Raw genomic sequence first — 13,676 nt, forward strand, 5'->3', positions numbered from 1 at the left:
CAACAAAGTGAAATTTAGATTGTTTAATTATTTTGAAGCATCCCTCAAAATGAAAACGAAATTGTTTTTGTTTTCAATCCTCTGTTGTAAGGCTAGAGTCAGCCAAAGTCAATATATAGTATATATCATTAGTATCAATTTCAGTTAATCGGATGATAACATTATTAGCCTAAAGTTACAAATAGTCAAAAATAAATATATTAAAAAAATAGTTAAAAAACTGAAAGTTAAAAAAGAAAATTTCAAAACGACGTCTGGTAATTATTTTTGAAACTATAATTTTTTTTTTTTTTTTTTAATAAAAAGCACCATTTTGTTAGAAACTCTTTAGAATCGTCAAAGATTTAATTAATTTCCTTATTTATTTTTTCTTTATTTACGATATCAAAGGAAACCATTAACGTGCTCATGGCATATTAAATACGCTTCAAAATCCCAATTCTTACATGTGATAAGTTGTTATATAATTTTTTAAGGAAGCCTCAATATTTTACTTGACGCTTTGCTTCGTAAACAAGTCTTTGAATTAAAGATTATCTTTCAGTAGTTTCCCTGAGAACCTATAAATGACCGATACAAGATGGCGGCGGGCGGCGGCGCGGGCGGGGTTTCAAGTCTTCAAATACAACTTCAACGATGAGAAGAAGTGGCAGAGGAGGAGGAAAATCTTACCAAAAGAATGTTGATGAAAATTGGAGTTTCAGACCCCTTCATGATCACAACATCCATCAAGAGATTCAATCTGATCCAATATCATCAACAGAACATTCCACCTCTTCATCTGCAAAACCCATCTCAGATTCCAGTCCTAAAATCCCTAAATCACCTCCGAACAAATCTGAACTCGGGTCATTGAAATTTCACCCAAAACCAGGGGAAGATAATGGTGATGGAGATGGAAATAAAGGCAAAGCTGAGTCTTTACAAGAAGGGAAAGAACAGAATAAGAAGAAGGAATCCAATGAGGGATTTGGTGCAAATAAGGATGATGTTAAAGAAGATGATGACGATGATGTGGTGAAAAGGTTAGAAAGGCTGAGATTAATTGGTGAAGAACCTGATTTATCGGAGGAATTACTGAGTATTAATGATCAATTACAGGAGGATGAGGTAAATTTTATATTGTTTTCATTAATTAAGTTTGATTGGTATTGACGTAATAGTTAATTGACTTAATCTTGCAAACTCGTTGTGATTTGGGTTATAGACTGGTGTCGCTCGATGTAGGATTATTGCCATTATCTTTATTGCCAAGATTAATGCTTGTTGTAATCCAAGATGCTTATTGTTAGTAAACTGAGTCCATTAAGCATCATCTCAAAATATTCATAAAGTATTGAATAAGAACATGGGTGTTCTTATTTGTTTCTTTCAATTGAAATCAAAATCCTTCGTTATCATCAATTGGAGTCCTATTTGTGTAATCTATCAGTTGAAATCATTCACTAATAGAATTATGCGAGATTCTTGGTTTAAATTGGAGCAGTCTAATAATCTGAAAACCAGAGCATTTGTGATTTTGGTAAAATCGGAAATATACATGTTGAATAAAGGATTGATTGATTCTCAAAAGACAATTACATAAGAATATATAGAGAATACCTACAGGCTAATGGTTAAACCCTAAAGGGCTGTGGCCTAAACCCTAATAACTAACATTCACCCCCCTTCATTTTGATCGGGTGGAGGTGATTAAACTGGAAAAAGAAAAAAACAAACAAAAAAAAAACATAAAAACTAGATGAAGATAGCGGCATCGGCGGTGGTAGAGCTCTAACAATGGCAGCTAATATCGACTGATCGTCGGAGAAGAAAAGAGAAGAAGCGGCAGCCATAGTTGATTCCGTTGTAGAAAAAGAGAAAAAGGGCGGTAGCGGTGATGATCATGCAACCAGCGGAAGAGGACTCCGGAGAAAGGCAATGAGAAAAAAAGAGGGTTCGAGCTGCGGTGGACGGAGCCAATTCCGGTGAGATCGGCAACTGCAATGTTGATAGAGAAAGAAACAACTACATATCAGAGGCTGCCCGACGGAGAAGGTGTCATCGAAGGGAGGCAACAACAACATCAGAAGGGGCTGAATCGGAAAAGAGATCTGAAGAAGTGGCCAGTCGAGGAGACAGAAGGCCCAGAAGCAGGAGGTAGAAGTAGACGAGGCAGTGGAAGAAACCGATGAAAGAGCTCTAGTTTGGTGCTGGTGGCTATTTTATTATTTAGACGGAAAAGAAAAGAAAACGAAAAATATGGAACAAAATAAAGACACCTCCGACGACTATTAGAGAAGGTCGTCGGAGGTGGAAGGCAGTGACTGTGGGTTGTGGTCAACAACAAAGTTTTAACCTAGTGCTCTGATACCATGTTGAATAAAGGATTGATTGATTCTCAAAAGACAATTACATAAGAATATATAAAGAATACCTACAGGCTATGGCCTAGTGCTCTGATACCATGTTGAATAAAGGATTGATTGATTCTAAAGGGTTGGAGCCTAAACCCTAATCATTAACTATACATTCATCATATCAAAAGCTTTCATTCATTGGTCGTCAAATAGCTAGATGTCTATCACACTATTGAAATCAATTAGAATGGACATGACAGTAAGTTTTAGTATAACATTTTTATTTTTAACATAAAAGGCCACAAGTTTCCTCAAATACTATCTATCATCTTTCACTTTTTATACGTCACTCAACCATTTCATTTTCCCCGCTCTTCAAAACCCAGAGAAATGGTTCCTTTCCTTTTTTTCACTTAATAAATAATTTAAATTAAATAAAAAATAGTTACTAACATAAAAAAAAACATAATATTTGGTTGCTTCAAAATAGAAAATCACATAATTGAAAAAAAAAACTAAGAATTTCTTTAGCATCTTGACCGTTTCTTGGGTTTTTAGGTTGTTGTATAACTTGTTTATCATCAAAACACTCTTCACAATTCTCGGAACTTTGATTTAGTTGATGTTTAGTACGGTAGTCATTACCAACACTCATTTCTCCCTGAACTTTCAGTAATGCATAGTTGAAAATGAGCAATTGATTGTGCATTTCCTTGATGTCCGTCCTCCAAAACGTCCACCAAAGCTTGCGTCAACAATAACTCTTCTCTCAGACTTCACCCTTTAGTATTGGCTTTTTTTTTATTCATCACCAATTCTTTCCCTTTGCGTCGTTGAGGGGGATTGAGTTTCTCGTACGGCTTCATCATCCAACTCGTCGAGGGGTTGGGTTAGATTGTAGAATGAAGTTTGGCTTTGGGGTTGAAGGGTTATAAGATAGGGTTGGTGGTGAAAGTTGATCGGGAAAAACAACGAAGTTGTTGAACATGTTGGGTTAGTATATGGCGCATCCAAGGGGTAGTTGTTAAACATAGTGGTATTGAAATTTTAGAGGGGATTAAATAGGAACATCAACTTGGGGACGATAACTAGAATCTATGGATCGAAAATGAAAATGTTTCTATTTGGCACAGTTGTACTATAAACATGTTATTTTCTTCGACCGGTTTTTAGGATTCATTTTGGTTGTTAAAATGAATGGAATAGAGGGGAAAAGATAGAACATGGTGTGAGTTTAACAATGAGAAGTGATGGGTATTTATACGGCACAAAAAGGTTTTCGCGTGGGACAAAACCGCACCCATGGTCTAGTGTTCCTAGGTGTGGTTCCTGCGGAGTCAACCCCCGACACTATGTTGTGTGAGGCATACGTTTCTGGCCTAAAAAGTTGGTGCTTGAGTCAAAAAAAATTTAATAGTTATTTGATTATTCTAGTTGTTAATAACATGTTTATTCATGTAAATATTGCATATACAAACAATAAATAGCAACAGATCTCATGAATCCCATTTAAATGGGGATAGGGGATGTATGTCAAAGATATTTCAGCAGAATTTCTTGCTGATTTTATGCTTTAGATTAATTAGCAAAATATCTTTGTTATCACAGTCTTTTATTATCAATAATTGTAGATAATTTAGTAAAGCTGATTTATAGGCTAGAAATCTGTAATTTAGGCTGATAATTAGCTTGTGTGTTCAGAATATATTGATGATTCTGAATGAGAAAACACATATTGCGGATCTTGATTGAAAAGCAACTGAAAAGGAGAATTGTTATGTAACACCTGAGTCGGTAAATGATTAATAATGAATGTTGCCGAAGTGAATGCATCCACCCAGTAGCTAGTCAGCACATGAGCGTTAAATAGAAATGGCAACGGGGCGGGTTCGGGGCAGGGCAGGTTTTCGAAACCTGCCCCGATATTTTTCGGGTATCTTATCGGGGCGCCCCATTGGGTTCGGGTTTTCCTGTCGGGTTTCGGGTATCTTATCGGGTTTTTAACAATTCATAACAAAATTTTTATTCCGTTTTAGGGTACCCCGATGTCTTATTAAAAAATACATGTTTTAGCCTCCCTTTTAAATTAAAAATATGATGCATCACTTTAATAAAATAAACTAGATGTTATATTAAAAATTATTTGATTTAGGCTTAGTATAATATGTCAAAACATAAAAATTGTTATAAATAAAAAGATGATTTGATTTAAGTTTAGTGTAATACGTCAAAACATAAAAAATGATCATTCACACCATAAGGATTCGTGTGTGTATGTGTGTGTGTGTGTATATATATATATATATATATATAATCGGGGCGGGGCGGGTCGGGGCGAGGAGAACCCACTCCGTACCCAAAACCCGATAACGATCCGTTACCTGACCCGAAATGATTAGGTTTCGGGCTTTTTTGCCATCCCTAGCGTTAAATAACATAGCTAGACCGGTTTCAACAATATGTTTATGCTTGCGTTCCACACGACCGTTTTGCTGCGGTGTGTATGGACAAGAAAAACGATGAAATGTGCCATTGTATTCAAAAATTTTGCGTACTGTGTGATTAACAAATTCCGTGCCACCATCACTTTGAAAAACTTTTATCTTTCGTGAGCATTGTGTTTGAACAAAATTAAATAAATGTAGGTAACACCGAATAGAAACATGTCTTAGTTGTAAGTGGATAGAACCACGTAAACCTGGAGTAATCGTCTATAAAAGCAACATAATATTTATAACCCTCATTAGAGCAAATAGGAGCTGGACCCCATAAATCACAATGAATTAAGTCTAAAGGATGAGATGAACGTTTATAATTAAGATTAAAAGATAATCGTTGTCCTTTAGCAAGTTGACAGGGTGTGCAAACAGTAGGTTTTGGCAACAAAGAAGTAATAGACAAAAATCCTAATTTATTCATAGTAGAAATAACATCAAGGGGCACGTGGCCTAGACGAGCATGCCATAAATCATAAGAGGCTCTTTTTAAAGCTTTGGTGGTGGCTACAAAAGCATGGGGTTCATCCTTGAGCACATAAAGGCCATTTTCATAGCTTCCTTTAGCAAGAACTCTTTTGGTTTTCCGATCCTAAATATTGAAAAATGTTGAGAAAATAGAACATCAACCGAATGATGAGTGGTTAACTTGCTCACAGAAAGTAATTTCTTGGTAAGATTTGGAATGACAAGAATATTGCGTAAAGGAATATGATGTGAAATAGTCGATGAACCCGTATGTGTGATTGAAAGTTTCTTACCGTTTCCAAAAACAACTTTATTGTTACTTGAATATGATGTCGGATGATTGCGTGAGTCATAGGTTGGAGTCATGTGATATGTGGCTCCCGAATCAACATGCCAATCGCGAGTGTTGTTAGTAACATGACATTGTGCATGGAAGGCCAGTTTTCATCGGAAGAGGGAGCTTGAGTAGCATAGGTATGAAGTTGCAGAGAAGAAGACGCATAATGACCATTATTTCTGCACAATTGGCAATGAGGTGGTCTTCGACCTTGACCTCGTCTCCTGCCACGAGAGTTTGATCCTCGATAATTGAAGGAACGACCCCTACCCTGAGCAGAATTAGTGTGAGTATTCTGAGCCTGAAAAGCAGCAGGAGGAGAAGGGGTACCATGAAGAGACTGTAAGAACAACTCGTGACTTTCTGCTTGTATAGCCAAATCACGAAACAAAGGTGCAGGTTTGGTAGCCCTTATTGCAGTGGAGAAAGTTTCATAAAAAGGACCCAAACCACAAAGAAACCAATGCAACTTATAAATTTCAACAATCGGGTGACCAATTGCAGATAGTTGGTCACATATTGCCATGGTGAGACCAAGAACTTCAGCTGCAACTTCTTCAGTAAGAGAAGACTGCAAGAGAATAATAGCTTGCTGATCAGCTTCAGTCCATACTAGATAGTCTGGATTTGGGAGAGATTTTTCTTCAACAGTAACGGTGGTCGATGGAGCAGGAGAAGAACCATCGAGATGCCCTAATAGCTGATAAGTAAAGAGGGGAAGAAGATGATTCCGCCATAAAAGGTAGTTGCTGGAGGAAAGCTTGATTGTCATCAGGTGCAATAGAGTTTTCATTGAGAAAGGGTTATCTTGAGAAGAAGAAGAAGAGGACTCTGTCATGGTGAGATCCCAGGAAGAAGAAAGAGATGAATAGGTTTAGAAGGGGGAAATCGGATGAATGACTGATATCATATAACAAGTAATAAAATCAACCTCATCAATTAATGAGAATGGATTATGTATAATGGATTTACAACAAATACCGCTATAAATAAGGAGATAAATAAATACAATAAATAAGATAAATACACAATAATATTATCCACTAATAAAAAGCCCTCTATTTGCTAGGGTCCTCCGGATCCTCTCCCATGGTATATTATTGTATGCTTATCGCTCTCATTTAACACCCTATGAGGGACCTTTTTTTCTTTCTTTATTTCTCTATTATCCTCCTCTTTTGTATCCAATCTCTTGTACATCTCTTCATATGTTATATACTTTGCTTGAACCAGCACTTTCTGCACCTCTCGTTTTACCTTGTTGCATCTTTCTTTCTTCCACCCCCACTAATCAATAACTCTTTAAAACAATCTTATTTTACCTTTACCTACCACCATGATTCTTATATTCTTTGACCTTTCCTATTGACATTCCAAGTGTCCCTCTGCAGCTTCTCTACTGGTGTGGATCTCCTGAATTTGTTATAAACTTATATACTAACTACTAAAAGTTATAAGGTGCAATGAATAGTTTTTAAGGTGTGATTTGCAATTTATACATTATCATGAAGTGTGAAATGCAAACCATAAGAAAATGGAATCTAAACCATAAAACATGTTATTCATAGTTTATAATTTGTAATTCATATGTTACAAAATGTCAAAAAATGCGTATTCAAGCCCTAACTTCTCCATGTCAATTATTAAACTGTAGATACTGGCTATGGAATCTATTTATGTAGAGAACATATTCATCCTCAATAAGCAAAGTGGGTTGCGGACTTTTCAGGTGCCAATAGCAATTTCACGAAAAATTATTCAAAGTTACAATTATGAAACTAACTACATATTTATGTGTTATTATGCAGATTCATATATACATTGAAACTCCTAAAGAGCTAACAATCTCCACAAAACTTAATTCTAACAATTCAGAAGATTTTTCTTACTCATTTGAAGTTCAATATCTTCCCCCGATTGTTTTAACATGTTTATTACCCAAATCATACCCTACACATCTCTCTCCATATTTCACAATCTCCACACAATGGTTAAATTCTTCAAAAATTTCCAGTTTGTGTTCTATTTTGGATTCAATATGGAAAGAACAGGAAGGCCAGGAAGTTGTTTACTCATGGGCTGAGTGGTTGCATAGTTCGGCTCTTTCTTATCTTGGTTTTAACAAAGAAATCCTTCTTGGCCCTTATGGTGTTAAATACAACAATGATCCAAGGGCAATTTCGAGATTTGTCTCTCCAGATGTCGATATCCCTTCATTAAAGAGTTACAATGATAATAAACGAGTTGAAATTTTTCGTAAAAACTTGCATGAATGTTGCATTTGCTTTAGCGAATTCGCTGGTAAGTTTTGATTTTCAACTGGGATTACATTTACTATTAATTATGAATTTATATTTCTTTGTGTTGGTAAAAGTTCGTTGTATATGTCAACTTTCCCATAGGTAGCGATTTTATAAGATTGCCATGTCAGCATTTCTTTTGTGAAAAATGCATGAAGACATATGCGAACATTCATATACAAGAAGGCACAGTAACCAAGCTTTCTTGCCCTACTACAAAATGTGGAGGGATGATTCCACCTGGACTTTTGAAGTGTTTACTTGGTGATGAACAATTTGAAAAATGGGAATCACTTACATTACAAAAAACACTCGAATCAATGTCTGATGTGGTCTATTGTCCAAGATGTGAAACACCATGCATAGAAGATGAAGATCAACATGCTCAGTGCTCCAAATGCTTCTTTAGCTTTTGCACTCTTTGTAGGGACAAACGCCATGTTGGAATCACATGTCTTACACCCGAAATGAAGCTTCGAATCTTGCAGGTAAATTTGTAATAATTTATCTTCTTACGGTAATGTACTTGTTACATATTGATGTTATTATCAGTAATGAAATGTAAGTATTTGCTAATATGTTTAAAGACATGTAAGTATGTTGATGTTATATGTGTTGCATATTGGTACTATTAGTAAAAATGTAAGTATCATCTATTATGAGAAAAAAAATGTAAGTACATTCACTATATTGCTATTACGGATATATTGGTAAAAAGAGTAAAGTATGTTGTTGTTTTCAATAATTTAGTAATTTACACTTATGACTAATATTAAAACTTTAATAAAAATATTTTGTTATGATGTAGGAGAGACAAAGCTCAAGTCAAATAAAAGATGAACAAAGGAGACGTGAACAAGATATGATTCAAGAGCTTATGAGTGTGAAGGAAATACTTCGTGATTCAAAACAATGTCCGGGGTGTAAAATGGCGATTTCAAAAATTGCTGGGTGTAATAAAATGGCGTGTCAAAATTGTGGGAAATATTTTTGTTATCGGTGTATGAAGGTCATTGATGGATATGATCATTTCAGGTTCTCTCTCTCTCTCTCTCTCTCTCTCTCTCTCTCTCTCTCATATGATGCATATTTAACACGTATCAGAAATGACCGAGCTTAACGGTAACAAAGAACAACAAAAACTGTCTATGTTCTTAAGAATTTTCACAAATTCTTTCAGAAACTTAATCAAAACTCCAAAAACTGTTTTACTTATATGACGGCTACTATATTTATAATAATCTAGAAACCCTAAAATGACTTATTTTTGGAACGACAAATTTAATCTACTCATAAATAACTTATAATTCCACATGTGTCTGAGACGGAACTTTAACCCTTGACCTAAGAGAGAGAGGACAATTATACCATTAGTCTAGAAGCCCTTTGGTCCTAAAATGACTAAGAAACAATATTAAATTATAAAGATTTTATCTCGTTAGTAGAAAATTCCTAATAAAGATAAATCTTTATTTAAAAAACTCCTAAAATTAAAATAACACTAATAAGAAAAATAAATCTTGGAAGTTGTCCTTAAAAATGACCCTTGCATCATTATGCTCCCCCTTCCTCCTTCACTCTCTCTTTCTTGATGACATTAAAGTAGTGTTTGATATGATAGAATCGGAGAAGGGATATAATGATTTATTCTAGTGGAATGAAACAAGAGTAATGAAATGAAATGGATCATTCCTAAATGAATCTAATTTTCCTTCCATTTTGTTAATTTTCATCCCTTAGGTAAAATGTTTTTTTTTATTCTTTTTTATTATTATTATTTATTATTATTATTATTATTATTATTATTATTATTATTATTATTATTATTTTTGTCTTTTTTAGACCCATCATAGAATGGAATAAATTTTTTTAATATAACCCAAAAACAAAGTAACTAGAATTATTTTTTATGAAATAGTAAATAATAGGGTTAATAATCCCCACTACAAAAACCCTTATAAAAAGTTATATGAAAATTGCATCTTGTTTTTAGCAAAATGACATCAAAATTTTGCAAAAACAAATTGAATTTCACAAGAGAATAATCTCATAAAATATATGGTTATCTTGTGATAAATGTTGGTAATGTGGTCATTTTTTTAATAACACACTTTTGATCATTTTTGTGATTAGGCATGTATGTAAAATATGTACAAAAATGTTAAAACTATACCTTATATATCTATACTACCTTATAAAAAAATCTTACTATTTCTATAAATAGAATCAATATAATAATAATATTTTTTTAAGCTTAAAGTACAACCAACTATTAATATAATAATATTATAATATATATCTTACAAATGATAATGCTAGGGATAGAAGTATTAAAAACATATTTAAATTAGTATTTTCTTATTTTTTGGGATTGAATTAGTATTTTCATCAATTTTGACCCAACTTGTACTCATATAATATCTCTTCTCTGGTATCTGGTGCATTCGAAATCTGAAACACTTCTTTTCGACAAATCGTTTGAAATTTAAAAGCTCATTCAAATTGGAGTTCCTAATTTTTTGCATAAAATATAGTTGACTGGAGACTAATTCAAATCTTCATCTTCTTTTCCTTTATGGAATCCACCACCACAATATTTTTTGGTTTTGGCATTGCACTTTTTATTTTTGTGAAACCGATCGATAATGGTGTAAGTGTTCTTAGAAATATATCATGTCTCCGAATGGAATTAATTGCTTGAAAGAAACTATTCACCGCCGCCGCTTTGCGCGGGCAACGGTTAGTATGTATATATATATATATATACACACACACACACGTTGTAGTTATATGTAACATAAAAAAATCATTTGATAATTTAAATCGTACAAGCCAACCAAACATGATCATAGAACATAATTACTCATTTCCTTACCGTTTACGTATTCCATGACATGGGCATTCCATTCCTTCATCATTCTATTCGTCATCATTCATTTTGTATCACTTTGTGATCAAATCCTATATTCATTTTCTTTTGAAATTGAACTAATGCTGACCATAATTGTTATAGTGATGGAGTTTGTGAACTTTTTCCTGAAGAAGAAGAAGAAGAAGTTAGACTTTGGGAGGCACAGATGAATCCACGACAAGTGATGGGGCAGATTCAAGCTGAACTTTTTGGTGATCGTGAACATTCTTGCCCTCGATGTGGTCAGATTAATGGGAAGGTTGGGAATAATAATCACATATGTTGTTGGTCATGCCAAGGGCATTATTGTTATTTATGCATAAAGATGGTTAGACGTAGCTCACAACACTTTGGGCCAAAGGGTTGCAAACAACATACAATCGGATAACATATTATTTCCTTAAATAATAATTGGTCATAATCATATATTGCGTATGTTTTCTGAATTTTTATTGTTGATTTCTCATATGTTCTCCAAGGTGACATGACTACACAAGTGCTTGAGTCTTAACTTTTTAGAGGTGAAAGGGATACAGATTTGGACAGAAAAAATCTATAGTTGCATTATCATATTCATAATAATAAAATATGTTGTAACTAATAGTATATCAATGATTGCTTATATTTAAGTCTTATAAATATGAGTTATGTACGTAAATTCTATAACCTTTGGCTTATCCAACTTTATGATACATGGGCTCTTATGTATTTGTAAACACACTTATATAATCAATTAGAACCTTGGAATGAATCATCAAGTCGAGTTACTTTGTAATATTACACGTTACTAGCATTTTTCTAAAAGACAGGGCTTCAATATATTCAACTTCTGTCGCTAGAGGAGTAATAAAACGCTCGAGGAGTAACTAAAGAAAGAGTAGTTTGAGATCCATTCTTCTCTTTAATACCAAAGTATGTTTTTTTTAATCCTCATCAACTCTGTCTCACTTTTTGTCTATACAAAATCAATTGAAAAAATGAAGAATCTTCATCTATTTTGATCAACTATGTTGGGTTTTAGCCATAAGAACTTTCCTATGTGCGCATGCAAAACCCTATTGCTTGGATCTAGGCTTTCTAATAAACATGCTTTTGAATCCAAGACTTCTAATGGCTAATTAGGTTAAACAACAATATTAAAACAGATCTAGAATCATACCTTTGAATCCCTTGTTGATCTTGTTTGTCTTGGAGCTTCTAGAGTCACAATTGTCACTCCTCTAATGGCTTACAAACACCAATAGCAAGCAAGATGATTTAGGAGAGAGGAGAGGGGATGGAATTCGACCAGAGGTTCCTTGCTTTAGGTTCTGTAAGGTTGTACCCGAATTCCACATCCCAAGGGCCTATTTATACCTTTAGACTCCTTAAGGGTTTCACCCTAAACCCTAATTGGATAATCTTCTCTTAAGGCTATCCAAATCCATTCCATAGATAACCCTATGGACGATTTTGAGCTATCCTAAAGCTCTTAGAATCCGTCCAAGGTCCATCCTAATGGATTTACAGTCTAAAGTCTAACTATCAAACAATTGACAGTTTATACCCTCTTATTTAATTAATCTCTTTAAATCACCAAATTAATACCAATTAATTTATGACATATTAATCAAATAGCTAAATATTATTCCTTATAATATTTACTCTCTCTTAACAAATCATCCTTCAAGTTGCTATGGTGAAGGCAACCCAAAAGGACCATGCACCACCGAATATAGTTATAGCCTTAGACACTATTCCAACAGTCTCCCACTTGGATAAGTCTAATAACTATACAAGTACAATACGGTTTGCAATCGTAGCTCTCAAAGACGCTGTCAACTCTGATCTAATCAATCTTGTCCTTCAGATAAGGGATCGTACAGTCCTCTGTTAGATATCATGCTGACAATCCTATGGAATGGTTAGTCTAGCATTTAGATTTCTCGATCTTCGATTTATTTGACATAGAACTTAATCGAACACATCAATTCAGTTCTGACCGGGCCCGGAACATAAGTCAAATCAAATCATCGAGTGGCCAAGATATCTCTTCTATCCTCTTAGGATAAAATTTACAGATAAACTTCGACTTATATGCATTTACTTATTCATTAACCAACTATACACAACAATGCGTTTTATAACATCAAGTTACTGATGCGTTTTCGCATTATCAATGCACAATCAATTAACAAATAATAAACCATATATCTAGGTTTTAAGACCATATGATATTATCGTCTTACGATCACCTTTTATATCGTATTCCATAAGGTGATTCCAGCAAGCGCGGGTTTATTCCAATGCTCAAAACCAGTTCATAAGCACTCATGAACGTTTCAGCAACCCTTGCTATGTCTAACACCATTTAGACATTCTACACACCAATTAATGACAATCTTCATTCATATCTACTCCCAACATATGAACGATTGTGGACCATTTGAATAATTCGATTATTCTTAATAACTCAATTATTCTGGAAGTCAAAACATGCAAAGTGAAACAATAGTTAAACAATTAACATGTGACATTAACTTTACTCATAAATAAAACTTCTTTATTTAATCATCAAATGTCAATTACATTTATCTATTATACGTTTCTAATACTATCTAATCTATACTAATATCATCCTTCAGCCCAATACTCCTAGCATGCTGTAAGTGCTTAACCCTACTCAGTCCCTTCGTAAGCGGATCTGCTGGGTTATCTTCTGATGATATCCTCTTCACTACAAGTTGTCCTTCTTCTACACGATGTCTAATGAAGTGATATTTTCTGTCGATATGTCGAGATCTACCATGATCCCTCGGTTCCTTGGTCAAGGCAACCGCACCTTCG

General features: G+C 34.2%; 1 protein-coding gene across 1 annotated transcript; it reads left to right on the forward strand.

Moving 5' to 3' along the window:
* Positions 1-470: 470 nt before the first annotated feature.
* On the forward strand, positions 471-11,296 carry LOC145034609 (uncharacterized). Its single transcript, XM_078983054.1, has 6 exons — positions 471-1,110; positions 7,294-7,368; positions 7,448-7,940; positions 8,042-8,427; positions 8,748-8,974; positions 10,953-11,296. Exons 1-6 carry the CDS (start codon positions 637-639, stop codon positions 11,236-11,238), a joined length of 1,941 nt encoding a protein of 646 aa, XP_078839180.1. The 5' UTR covers positions 471-636; the 3' UTR covers positions 11,239-11,296.
* The last annotated feature ends 2,380 nt before the right edge of the window (positions 11,297-13,676 follow it).

Source organism: Lactuca saligna, chromosome 3 (genome assembly GCF_052625555.1).
Source record: "Lactuca saligna cultivar CGN05327 chromosome 3, ASM5262555v1, whole genome shotgun sequence".
In the NCBI taxonomy this organism is placed as follows: Eukaryota; Viridiplantae; Streptophyta; class Magnoliopsida; order Asterales; family Asteraceae; genus Lactuca; species Lactuca saligna.